General features: G+C 44.4%; 1 protein-coding gene across 1 annotated transcript in view; it reads right to left on the bottom strand.

Annotated features, from left to right (window-relative positions):
* acsl2 (acyl-CoA synthetase long chain family member 2) overlaps positions 1–13,321 on the bottom strand; it is a 14,783-nt gene extending 1,462 nt beyond the window's left edge. Inside the window, exons 1-16 of the mRNA XM_047593162.1 lie at positions 13,205–13,321; positions 6,083–6,333; positions 5,862–5,976; positions 4,295–4,359; positions 4,099–4,200; positions 3,448–3,547; positions 2,716–2,894; positions 2,566–2,598; positions 2,315–2,366; positions 2,085–2,158; positions 1,689–1,766; positions 1,480–1,614; positions 1,256–1,390; positions 561–729; positions 259–464; positions 26–169 (exon numbers count right to left, since the gene is read on the bottom strand). Of these exons, the coding sequence (XP_047449118.1) occupies positions 26–169; positions 259–464; positions 561–729; positions 1,256–1,390; positions 1,480–1,614; positions 1,689–1,766; positions 2,085–2,158; positions 2,315–2,366; positions 2,566–2,598; positions 2,716–2,894; positions 3,448–3,547; positions 4,099–4,200; positions 4,295–4,359; positions 5,862–5,976; positions 6,083–6,331 (1,836 nt within the window). The 5' untranslated portion in view covers positions 6,332–6,333; positions 13,205–13,321. The remainder of the gene's footprint in view (positions 1–25; positions 170–258; positions 465–560; positions 730–1,255; positions 1,391–1,479; positions 1,615–1,688; positions 1,767–2,084; positions 2,159–2,314; positions 2,367–2,565; positions 2,599–2,715; positions 2,895–3,447; positions 3,548–4,098; positions 4,201–4,294; positions 4,360–5,861; positions 5,977–6,082; positions 6,334–13,204) is intronic.
* Between the last annotated feature and the right edge of the window lie 223 nt (positions 13,322–13,544).

Genomic DNA, 13,544 nt, shown 5'->3' on the forward strand with positions numbered 1-13,544 from the left:
TGCTGAAGAGAAACTTCTATAATACCTGTAAACTGTCTCCATGCACAAACACCTGGAGTACGGGAACACAGCGCATGTAGACGTTCTCTATCTTCTCGGGAGCGATGTACTCTCCCTGGGACAGTTTGAAGATGTGCTTTTTTCTGTCAATGATCCGTAGTGTCCCATTCTGACACAAGAACATAAAAGAAATGGCGTGTTTACTGACGGAGACATAGCAGATGTCGCCTACAGGCTGATGTCTGTGCTTAGTCTTACTGGAAGCCACTGGCCCACGTCACCGCTGTGCAGCCAGCCATCGCCGTCCAAGGCCTCCGCCGTCCTTTCGGGGTCCCTCAAGTAGCCTCTGAACACACTGGGCCCACGGATACAAATCTCTCCCTCTCCGTTCTTGGCATAGTAGTTCATGTCGGGGATGTCTACCAGCTTCACCATGGCGCAGGGTAAGGGAGCGCCGACGTGACCTGAGAAAGACAGCAAGGACAAACCAGCTGAGGACGCAACTTCCCAAGCACTTTAAAAGATAATGAGATTTCATTTTTATTTATTTATTTTTTTACCCGTGCTCCAGTCCCCGGGCATAGAGAACGTGCAGCCTGCGGTGCACTCCGTCTGGCCGTAACCTTCAAATATGAGACAGCCCAGAGTGGCTCTGAGGAAGGACAGCACAGCGGGGGAGATGGGTGCCGAAGCAGTCAGGGCAAACCGCAGATTACCTCCTAAACTCGCCTGGAAACAAGAGCAGCGTTATTCGCATTCACGGGAGCACGATCACAATGTGGATGCAAGATAATTTCCATTTTAACAATTTTCAACCTTGGTCATATTTTCCCATCTGTATTGATCATACCAAGCCAAAATCTTTCAGTTCTCGTTTGCCTGCGTGCATGCTTGTCCAATACACTCCCACAGGGCCAATATGCTCCGGGTGGTTTTTTGGCATCGATTGCTGGAATAGTTGTGCGTCTCTTGTTAACTTTGGATGCAGATTTGTTGAGTATTTGTAGGGCTGCTGGTCCACATGTACCACTGTGTTAAGAACTACAAAACACGGAATAGCAGACAATATGGCCTTCAAGACCAATGTGTGATTTGTTTTGGTTTTTTCAAGTTGGTTTCTGATGATGCCTCTCCTCAAAGAACACGGGTGAGTGAATGTGAATGCAGAGAATTACAAATCGATGGCAAACAGCGGCAGCAACAGGGGGAAAGTATGATCCAAAGGGAAGATGAGCTTGAGCTTTCAGCAGCTGACCTGGATCCTGTTGAAGACCAGTTTGTCCCACAGGCTGTTGTTACGTACAACCCCGCTGCTGAGCTCCGCCTGCTTTCTCCTCACGGCGTAGTGAAGCAAAGCGCGTCGCAACGGAGAGGTCACAGAACCCAGGATCTTTACCGAAGTAACACGGAACATACAAAGGTTTAAAACACACCCGACCAATAGCTGAGACTTAATAACCTCTGTGTGTATTCGCTGACCTTGTCATAGATGCGGTTGAGTAAACGCGGCACGACGGGAAAGAACGTGGGTTTGAGAGTTTTGATGTCGTCCATGAGAAGAGAAATGTCCCCTTGGTAGAAGCCGACTCGGGCCCCGTGACAGAACATGGAGACCTGCGATGGAAATAGATTTAATTTGGCGCTGGAACACAAACACGTGCTAAATAGGGAAGAGGATCAGCTACTACCTGAATCATCCTCTCAAACATGTGGGCGAGCGGCAGGTAAGAGATCGACACATCCTCCTGTCGGATCACAAACGAACCCTGAGGGGAAAAAAATGAGGAATGAAATGAGCAAACCGCGAGGGAGAGATTAAGTTCAGGCGGCGGCATACGGAGAAAGCCTCGCAGCCATTCAAACGCGCTGTATGGCTTTTGCAACGGCAGTTAGATAGCAGAATCTTTATACAAGGGCAATTAGTTAAAGTACCTCGCAGCGACAGGGCCAATCAAACACCCAATTAATCATACCATTAGACACAGCGGGGAGAGGGACAGTTTAGAGATACACAAGCAGATGGGAAGTGATGGTAGCTGTGAGGCTGTTCTCAATTAGACAAGGAGGTGGAAGTGTAGACAGACCTCCAAGATCTTAATGACAGAGGATGTGTTGGAGGCGATGTTGCCGTGGGTGATCATGGCTCCCTTGGGCTTCCCTGGATAAATAAACAAGACATTATTGCAGTGCCCCGAGCAGCAAAGGAAACTACAGTGGTGCCATAAAGAGAGCTAGTTAGTGGGCACTGAGGGACATTTCTCTAATGATGTGAGTGAAGTATAATTATGGAAAGACTAGTGAGATCAGACGGTACCTGTGGTTCCACTGGTGAAGCAGACCACGGCCAGATCCTGAGGCTGGGGCGGCTATGGCAATAAAATACGACAATATGACAACAGGCTTCCTCCACTCCTAATCTAAACCCTGCTTACATGTGACTGTTAATGATATCTTACAGCACAGGGGCAACAACAAAGCTGCCATGCTAGCATTTAGAGGGAGATCAGCAATTTATTCGAATCGTTTTGATGCGGTGATGTCACAGGAGAGAGACAATAAACTCACCACAGGATCTTTGAGGTTCTGCCTTCCCAGGTCCTAAGATGTGGACAAAGAGGAGTCCTTCGCATCAATTTACCATTCATGACTCGATTAAAGGGGAGGCTTGGAAATTAGTTCGGTCTTGCGGAGGTTTAGCGCGTCCATGTTTCTCACCATGAGCTGCTCCAGTTTCAGAACCTCCACCTGGCAGCTCCTCGCCCTCTCCACGAAGGCTTGGCTGAAGTCGTTAAAGAGGACCAGGCAGGCCAGCTTCGGGGTCATGCCTTTCTCCTTGTTCTCCAGCAAAGCTGCCGCCTTCTCCTCACGGTCACACATCACCAGAGAGATCTCGGCTGAAACGCACGGAGACGGACACGCGGGGTTTGTGAGGGAATGTTCTCGTCAACGTGTGAAATCAGTGGGTTTCTATTCAGCCTTCTGCCCGTCTCAAAAGACACCACCAGCACAGGCTGCAGTCAATCTAATAAAGTTAAATAATTAAACCTAGTTTAAATTGAACTTGTTGCATTTTGGCTGAATTCAGGCGTGAATGTATGTCTTTCTGTCTCTTTGCTTTCTCATGTCTTAGTCCTTTTCCTTCCTCCTCTCTCTCTCTTTTTAATCTCTTTGCTCCTTTCTTTCTTTAAATTGTTCAAACTCTGTCCTTTCATCTTTCTCCCTCTCTTGTCTCTTTTTCTATTTCTGAATAGCAACCTCTTTCTCAGATGAGCCACAAATGTAAAATTGCGTACATTCGCGTCTGATTTTAAGCTCAAGGTTCTGAGTCCTGCTGCCTATTCCGACCATACGCAAACAGTTCCCCTGACTGTGTATTTCTTCCCATGGTGGCCTTTCAGTGGGCGGCTGAACTGTGTTTTTGTTGTTTATTTGTGCTGGTTTTCTCACCAAGGTCGAGGATGTGAACCATTGCCTCCAGCCCCAGTGTGTCGTACAGTGGCACCACTGCCATGGAGTAGGTGTAGCAGGCCAGCTCTGAGATGATCCACTGTCACCAGCAGAGGGAGACAAAGCAGCACAGTTAGTCTCAGGTGCATTACTGTGGACTTGATCTATAATATAAGGTGGGTTTGCATAATGATACACTTTAACTTGTATCTCCTAGAAACAAATATAATTAAATTCCAAATAGACCACGCTCAGACTGTAGATCAGTGTAATGTGAGGTTACGGGCTCTAGTGGAGCAGAAAATTGTCTTTCTCGTACACAGGAATGACAGAAATGGCCCTGCCTAATGGATATATTAAAAAATGAGTTTGGGAGCAGACATGCTCCAATATTAGCTGCCCTGGAGACCCACATTCACTACTAGCACCTTGCCCTCAATATGAATAAAGGCCAACGCGCTTAAAGGACGAACAAAAGGCAATTCATATTCAATATAAAACATCATCCGGAGCTGCAAGGACGGAAAGGTCATTCACAAAGCTCCATGTAGATTTTTGTATTAAGTTCCACTCCAGTGGAGTATAAGGCTATTATTTAATAAATCGTGGAGCTCACAGGTAATTAATCAGTGTGGAGTGATGAGTCCATACCTCCGGTCTGTTCTGTGCAAATATCCCAACGAACTGCTGTGGATTTGGCTGGCAGCCTTTAGCCAGCAGCCCCGAGCCCAGCACCTGAGCCTGCTCAGCCACCTGAAGGGTTAGAGACAACACGCAGTAAGGATTAACAGATTATACATAAGTGCTACGATGACTGAAGAGTCAAACTACTAAAGTTATGTCAGACCTCAGTGTAGGAGATCCACTGGTAGGGCTGGCCTGGCTTCCTGAAGCCAAGACACGGGCTGTTTCCTGCAGGATACAAGCATCTGTGTCACTTCAAATCGAAAATAGGTCGAATTTTCTGTTTTTTACAGTGATTTGTTATCTTATCACTACAGCTAGAAAAAAATAACATCAACATTTTGACAATACATCAATGATCTTTGGTCATGTGCTGTCCTTATTTGAATGCAAGTGATTCACAGGGACAGAGATGTTTGAAATCTGTTCAATATTAAGTGAGAACCAGGTCTGTTTTTCAGCAGAAGGTCTCTGTGCTGTTGGAAAGGCATTTTTCTTCAGGGAAAAAAAAAAGTGTTTTGTTGTGGGATTTCTTTTTCCTGTTGACCGGCAATAATCATTACTGTCAAAAAAGGTCACTGCAAACACGATGGTCTGCAAGCTGCAGCATACAAACAGGCACGCTGTCATCCAATTGTACCACAACTACCCACATTTCAGCTTGTCCCCGTCATCCCACGATAGTCTGTGAAAAATCCACTAAGTGGAAGGCGTGATTGTGTTGCCACAATTTGGCACCGTGCAAACCATTGTCGTTTTAATCTTTTGTGCAACAGTAAACTGCGTTGTCTGTAAAAAGCTTTCTGGTGCGAGTCCACTCTCCCCAGACGGCTCTCGCTACCTCTCGCTCATGTTCACACTGTTCCTGCAGCAACGCGTCTCATGCAAGAATTCAGAATAAGACCTCTCCTTGAGTAAGGCTACGTGATACTAAAGCATAACAATAACACTCGGACTCTGGACAGATTCCCCATTTGGTAACAAATCAAGCATCAGTTTATGTGAACTGGCTGAGCACAGACATAGTTTCCCTTTTAATCATTTAGCTAAAAAAAAGATGGAAAAAGTAGGTGTCTGGTTTTAATTTATTGGAAGATGATTGAAAATGAGTGATTTACAGTAAAGCGCCACGTCGTCGTCGCCGTTTCTACTGTGTCGCCTCAGATCCTAAGCCAAAGCCTGACATAAACCTCAGCAGAAATTTAACTACACCGTGCGGCGTCACAGACTACAATGGCTGTGATTGGTCCGAGATCCATTTCCTCGTTTATGTGGCTCGATGGCCAAACGAGCGCAGGAATTTCCCCGTGGCTCACACACACCAACATCTACTCAGACGACTTCTCTGCAGTGATTTTAACTAACTGTTAATTCACATTTATTAAAGCCAGCTCCAACATGAGCTGCTCAGTTCCACTCGTCGTCGTGTGAAGTGCAGGCTGAAACTCAACAAAGATGGGTTGTCGCCGCCTACTGTTTCGGTGTTGTAATTACACAACACGCACACACCAGCTCACAGGTATATATGCTTTTGACGGTGTAACCCCCTATGACGTAGCTACGCACTCGACATGCAGCAGTATATAAATCAAGCTTCATCATGAAGTTAAAGCAAAAGAGCCACAGCGGTTTTCCCAGAAAAAGAGCAAACTGATACGACAAATTTTGTTAGATTAGACAGCAGGATAATGTTAAAGGAAATGTGTCGCGTTTGTATCCACTGCCATCACCTGCAATCGTCAGGCCTCTCTGGAACATGTCGTACACAGTCCTGGTGTCATCGTAGTAGAACTCCATCAAGGAGTCGTCTTTGAGAAGAGACGACCTCCTGCAGCTGGGATCTCCCTGCGACAAACACACCTGTCACCTAAAGCACTTGAACAAAAACCGTGTATAGAATTTAGACGACTGTAAACATCCTGATGCCCAACAGCAGCTGCGATCCACTCACATCCACAGCTACAGACTGGGACTGTAGATCACAAGGAGGACGCATGGGTCGAGGACGGGTCACCAGCCAGTACGCAGTGAGGGAGGCGAGGGCTCCTAAACCCAGCAGAGAGGACGACGACAGAGAGAAGGAGGACAGAGAGAAGGAAGACAGAGGAAAGGATGGCAGAATTCTCCAGAAATCCTCCGATTCGGATGCTTTGAGTCCTGCACTGGAACGGAGTGACCGTAACCACTCCTGGAAATGCATAGCTGAGAGAAGAGGGCGAGAGGAAAGGAAATTAGACTGATACATTTTATGTTTTCATACGTCATTGATTTCATGATTTTATTCTCTTTGTATTCATCATCTATTTCTGTTTAGTTCGATCAGTGAAGTGTTCAGTCTTTATAAAATAGACTTGTTTTCTTCATCCGACGGTTCAAATGTTCTCATTATTTGGAGGTCAGTAATTTGAGCAACTGATTGGTTATTTATTTCAATACTACATCTATCAGTGGGAAAAAATTAAATGTAGATTTATACAATAAAGAACAAAACTTAAGTAAATACTGGGACGTAAACAGCACTTTAACGACTATTGATTTCACATTATGACTTCTGACTTTTTTTATTATGTCAAAACGTTTTGCCTCTGTTACCCACAATGCAACTCCCCTGGCGGCTCACTTCTGTAGTCCAAAACCCTGATGTTTTTTTCCCAGACGTGTAGTTTTGTAACCCTGACAAACACTGGGTGTGGTGTTTCTTTTATCAAAATCCTCTCTGGAGCCACTGAAGGCTTTTTCTTTTTTTTTTTTTTTTTTACAACTTTCTACCACAGACTCATGTGTAAAATATGTGAAGGTCCCCCTTTAAACATCTCTTCTACAACTTCTACAAGAAAACTATGATGAAAGTGCAAAAAAAAAAAATAATAATAATAATCCACTTCTGAAACTTTATAATGTAGCTTTTGAATGTGGTTAAAAAGCTGAACCACAGTGAACCGCAGGTTTGGCAACGCTCAGACAGAGAAGAAGAAAAGGCTTGAGCTCTACACGGGGAAAGAAGGGCGGTGGGGGAGTGGAGAGACACCGGGAAGTAATAACGATTGGCTCAACAGAGACAGGCACCAAGGTTACTCTCAGTCATGCTATGCTTCACTTTTGTCCAGCAGAGAGGGAGAGAGACCGGGGGTGAGTACGGTGGCAAGGGGCTGGTGGTGAGATGGGGTGAGGACTGGCTAAGTCCATCCCATAATGGTTCCCTGCCAGAGACTTTATTGTTCATATCAAATCTGAATGAACCAGGGAGACACGGGGAGAGGAAGGAATGATTTACAGTCACTAAACAAACTAACAACTCACTCACACACAAACTGCAAGACGAGACTCCCTCCTCAAACTGCTCTTTTCACCACCCTGTAGCAAACCAAAAGGAGAAGGAATTCACCTCGATGAATGAATCTTTCCTTTCCCACATCCACCCCCTCCCCAAACACCCCTCAACCTCTCACCCACTCCCCTCCTCCCCTCCAATAGGGTAGGGGATAGCAATTGCGCCCTCCCTCCTCTCTAACCGCGCCGATGCCGCTCTGCTTCCCTTCCCTCCACGGGCAACACGATGCCACACTCGTCCTGGGAGGATTTATAATCTGCTTCAAGCATCAGTTAATGTGAACCAAAGCTGCTCAGTTCCCACTTTACACCTGGTGAAGTAACAAAGCAGCTGGTGCTCCCCTTGAGTCCTTTCACTGGGTGAATAAATGCAAAACAAAGGGCTTTATGAAATGTGACATCAAAAAAAATGACAGTCTGCTGTGAAGAGAGCTTCCTGTAGCCTCCCCGCCCTCTCTACACTCCTCTCTCTCTCTCTCCCCATTTATCATGGCTATTGTCCAGGCCCAGACAAGGACCATTGTGCACCCAGCTTTTACTCCCTGGAAGACGTGAGACAAAAGAAATGGCAAACGCATGTGAAAATATACTAAAGGGAAAAAAAGTGCACCTTCCGCCTGTGCCTTGTTGCCAGGAGAGAAAAAACAGAGCGTTTCAGTGAGTTACTTCCAGATTGCTAGCAGCACAGCAAGGCACAAGTGCAGTGATGGCTGAAGAGAAACAGTGGATTAAAACTAAGTTTGGAGCAAATGATGTAAAAATGGTAATTAGCCGACAACCCGGCGTGGAGCGCGCACACAGAACGCCATAAAGGTTCACAGGGAGACAGCAGGCATGCAACAGACAGCCCAAGGCAGTCTGCAGGTCTGTGCACATTTACGCCTGCTGACAAGCAGAGACAGAGCTGAGAGCTATTAAGAGCCAGTCTATGACAAACACACTGTACTGCAGAATGCACAAAAACAGAAACCAGAACGTCGTCTTGAGAAAAATCTGGCGTGCAATCAATGGCAACTGTAACTTCACTGAAACAACTGTCAAATGTTTTCGCTGTAAAACACAATGAACGCCACGTCGAATTGAACTAAGAAGTGAACAGAGCATTAAAAAAATGGGAGATTTTAGTTATTAACCATCGCAAATGCTCATTAGCCGTCAGCTCAAAGGGAACCAAGAAGTAGGACCAGACGCGGCGCTTTGGTGTTTTATGAGGAGGGGAGCACTCCTTAAAAGAACAGACCAAAAAAAAAAAATTACAGAGTGTAAAGCGATTGGTAGATTGAGGCCAGACGACCAGGTCTGAGGAAGACCTTCACCAAGCAGCAGGCCCAGACAGGATCATGGGCCTCGTCCTCGTAGACATCATCAATATGTCTTTGATGTTTAAACAACACCAAGTAACACCAGAGTGTGAAGCTGAGTCAACTATGCTTGAACCCCTCCCTCACTGTCCAGATCTGCAGCCACAACTTCAGGACCACTGAAGGCTCATTTAAGGTACTCCGGGACTAGACGGCGTAACCCATGACCATGCGAACCATTCATACTTGTCAGTCTGGCTCACTCTGTAAAACATTACCCAAATGTTAGTCGGCATTGTGTCTTTTTTTTGCCAGTCGGATTCATTTTTCATTCCACTCCCTGCTTCACTTTCAACAATGGCAACTTACGCCAAAGACGAGACCCTAGTTAACATTTATTGATCCAAAATGATCAAAGCCAAAACTGTGGAGGTGGAGAAGCAGCCGGAAATACTAAAGTGGAAACACGCTAGTACCAAACGGGCCAATCATAGCCCTCCAGGGCTGTGCAGTGTTGCTGCTGCTGACATTTGGCTGCAGCGCATCATTCATCTCCAAACGCTGAGTTTCCATTAGCAACAACTATTAAACTACTGGCACCATGAAGACTGGCAAGTTTTCCCGAAACAGAGAAAGCAAAGGTTCTCATCAACTTCAGAAAATTGATGGCACTGCTGTGGAGTGCAAACCACAAAAGAACTCCACTTCAACGTTGCCTGAAGAAAGTGAGCATTTATCCACCCAAACTCATCACTTCCAAGAGACGCACACTCGGCAACTGGTTTCTTAAACGTGTGAACAAGCAAATAACTCAACACAACAAGGAAAGTCAGATCATGCATGTTAATAATCTTCTGTAGAAAATTAAGTAAAGCTTTGACCCCAGATGCAGAAATTTTTCCCCCCTTTATTATTCATAGCACTTTTTCAGCGGATTGGCTAGAGGGGTTCGAATCATTATCTTGTTGAACGTTCCACTTCTGGTTTAACTTTCAGACAGATGGCCTCACTTTATCTTTCAAGCACTCTTAGACATGATGCAGAATTCATACTCGAATCATCAGTCAGTGACTTCATGCTGTCCAGCCCCTTAGGCAGCGAATAAATCCCAAGCTACACATCACAAGCTGGCATGAGGTTTTTCTGAAAAGCTGTTTCCGGTCTCCACCCGACACGTCTAGTATTATTATTATAATAACCAAACAACTCCAGCTTCAGTGTTTCACTCTGAAGTTAACTTCTGGGCACCAAAAGGTGTTTTCCTGAAACATCTGCCCAACGTGTCTCTGTTATTGTAAACTCACGCATTTTTGACACCAGCACGTGTCACGTGCAGATCATGTGATCAAGGTGAATTTCTTGGCGACCTATTTTTGGAATAAACAACCTGCTCTTCAGCTGGCTCCAGAAACTTTTTTTCTCAAAAACAGCTCTTTAGACCTTGGCGTGAAGCATGTGCCATTATTTTCCCATGACCATATATCAAACTGACAATGCAACAGAACTTAATAATAACAAAAGACCTTCCTCGTCTTCAGGGAATCTAGCTCTTCAAGAGTTTAATTAATGCAAAAGTTAGTTTCATATACTAAGCTTTTGGCGTGCCCTTGATGTGGTAAGAAGCTGAATGTTTGTCGGGATTAATTTATGTATTTTTGCAAACATCCTCAACAAGGTCGAGTGAAACAAGCTGGTAAAAAACAAAAGAAATGGAGCCGGCGCTGGGGCTTTAAAGGGGAGCTGTGAATTCAATTTCCTGCTCTGTTTAACACTCTGGCAGTTATAAATGATTTTATAGAGTGGTCAAACCTAAGAGCACGAGAATGACAGATCATGGCGACGTTCTATAAGCGAGCAAATGTTTCCTTTCCTTGTTAGTCCCGTTAAATGAAAGTTAGGATATCGGTTTGGTCTCTTAAAACTAATCATCCCTAAAAGCAACATGCCCACATAGAGTAGATCAAGTCACTGAATCACATCAAGTGTGAGAAAGAGCTCGGTACAGTAGCTTACAGAGCTTCTGTGGTGTTGGGAGCGATGCTGGGGAATGCTTCTCTCTGACCCAGAAAGCTACAGGAGGTGACACAAAGAGGGAGGGAGCGAGCGAGGGAGGGGGGGGCTAATGGGAAGACTTTGTACCCACACCAGCGGACCGGCAGCAGCAGAGACTGCACACGCTCCATGTGCCCCCGAGAAGTGAATGGTCTGATCGAGGGGGGAGATGAGGAGAGAGCTGCAAGACGGACACGTGAGGCCGCTCGGTCAGCGAGGGGAAAATGAGCAAAAGGAGAAAGAATGAAGCACAGGTCTTTTCTGGCCATGATTCCCAAATGAAGCGTGAACAGCGCAGGCACACACTTTGGCACAATGACGTTTTTTCTTGTAGGGGAGGGGGGCGGGGGTAAAGAACAAACTAGAAAGACCACTCATTCTGCACACAGGGAACAGCTCCACGTTCCATGGGATGGCCACGAGTCTCACAGGATCTTAAATTCGTTCGAAACAAATCAGGACTGTCACAAACAATGGCACACTTGTCCCCCCCGCCCGACTCCAAGCCTGATGTTTCGGTTTCATGTAACAGCGGTACCAGGTTCAAACACCACTATGCAAGGTCTCTCTACGTCTACGTTTCCTAGCACCACCGTCACGAGTCACTTTTGTTTGCATTTGTGGTGAATGGGCGCTGTAACTGTCAAACTCGGAGATGGCATCACGCCATGTGGACAACTCCAAACATGTCGCATCCCTCTGTGCATCTAGTCAAAGAGACATACAACAAGGACAAAGAGAGGCCAAAGAAAGATGAACACATGTACAGGAGGCGAAAAGAAAGTCTGAGGTCTGGGGCTGAGACTCTCTGCAACCATAATTATCTTCATCTTGGGCCTGAGACTAAATTCCACAGCACCACACTGAAGATCACAACACATAAGTGTAACCTTGTCTTGTTTAAAGAATTCGGAAGTACACCGCAACAAAATAAGTCAGGTCCTCTGCACCTATTAACAGTACAGTGAGAAAAACACAGATAAATCGAAGTTCAAAAAAGGCAGAGATAAGTGGTCAAGGTTCTGGTGAGGCTGAGGCCTGAGCTGGATACGTTAAAGTTGGGTTAAGGGGTAAATACCATATAAACTGGAAAAAATACGTTTTTTTTTTCCTTTCTATTTTTAAATTAGACTTATTCAACAAACTTTTAGCAAATAAAGTGTGAACAGGTTTGAACAGGTATATATTTTTGTAGTACATCACTGTGGCAGTACTTTTTTTTTTCCTCATTCCTAAGCATAGACTGTTTTTTTTGTTTTGTTTTGCTTTGGGAACCAGAAGTGACCACGTTTGGGAGCTGGGAGGAGCTGAAGAGGAGCAACAACATCTACAAGGTAACACTCCGAAAATGTGTATATTTTTATCACAGCATGTTCTGACTCAACAAAAATGATTCTAAACAACCAAGTTTAGTAGTTGGTAATTTCCTGTCATTATGTACTTTAATATATATAAAAGCATTCCTGAGGTGTCTTGGTGGTTTTGACACACTGTGATGATAACATCTTCAGCACCACAATCTCTGACTGCTTTCAAATAAATACGTCCTCGTCCATCGTAGGATTGCATAGTGGTGATATATTTAAACATAAGAACAATGAAAAAAAAGTGCTTTTGTTAAAATAAAACAAAAAAGTGAAGTAAACATTTCAGACTAAAAGTATTAAGTTGAGAAACAAAAAATATATATTAATAATACTTGGTGCACTTATAGAATTGAATAATTTCGAGGTAATGAAGTATACATTTAAAAAATACAAATTTTAATCAGGTTTAATATGTTCTGTACAAATTAAATGATTGTCATTTGACTTAAGTTCATTTTGCTTTTAAAAACCTGCAGACAGAGCATTTTAGTACATTGTGTGCAGAATTCAAACTGTTTTTTTCATTACAGTAAATGAAGTTAAAGTGCAGTAACAATGCTGTTCAACATGCTGTTAAAGCACTGTTTAAAACAGGAAAATTTGTTTTTTCTGAACCTTTCGGTGTATTAAGTGAACAAAATGTGCTTGAAGACACACACACACACACACACACACACACACACACACACACACACAAAAACGTAAATAATGGCTCCTCCAGATCAGTCCATTTAATGTGTGTTGAGCTGTGTGAAGCCTGGATCTCACCCGTGGAGCATTTAAAGGAGCATTTAAAGGAGCTCCACTAAAGCACCCGTTTCTTAACAGGTTGCTTCATCTTCACTCTGCTCCACTGCAGCAACTTTCGCCTCGGCAACCTGGAGACTCGGCGAGCTGCAGACAAACTTTTCTAATTGTTGCTTCTGAACCTGAGCCTCTCCGATTCATCTAAACGTGTCTTTATCGACACGAAACGACCCAAAACAACTGAAAAAGGGGGAAGAGGCATCAAATAAAACTTACCCGAGTGAGACTCTTTAAAGTTCCCTCGAATGAGCTCCCAACTTAGTGTCTCAGCAGCAGATCCATCGAAGTGAGTCCACGGCGCGTGCAGCTACATGTAATGTACTTGTATTTCCGGTCAAACCTTTCAAAAATAAAACATCGCTGGACGAGTTGCGTTAAATTGAGTTATTTTATGATACGCATAAAAGCAGAAAAGAAAACCCAGGCAGATTAGTTTGGAAAGAAAACGAGTTTATCGCTTAATTTATATTTTAGAGACAAGACTTTTAAATAAAAAGTGGATAAAATAAAACATAAATCTTGTTTGTCGCTTCCTCTCTTCCATGTATATTTAATT

The sequence above is a fragment of the Mugil cephalus genome, chromosome 8 (genome assembly GCF_022458985.1).
Source record: "Mugil cephalus isolate CIBA_MC_2020 chromosome 8, CIBA_Mcephalus_1.1, whole genome shotgun sequence".
NCBI lineage: Eukaryota > Metazoa > Chordata > Actinopteri > Mugiliformes > Mugilidae > Mugil > Mugil cephalus.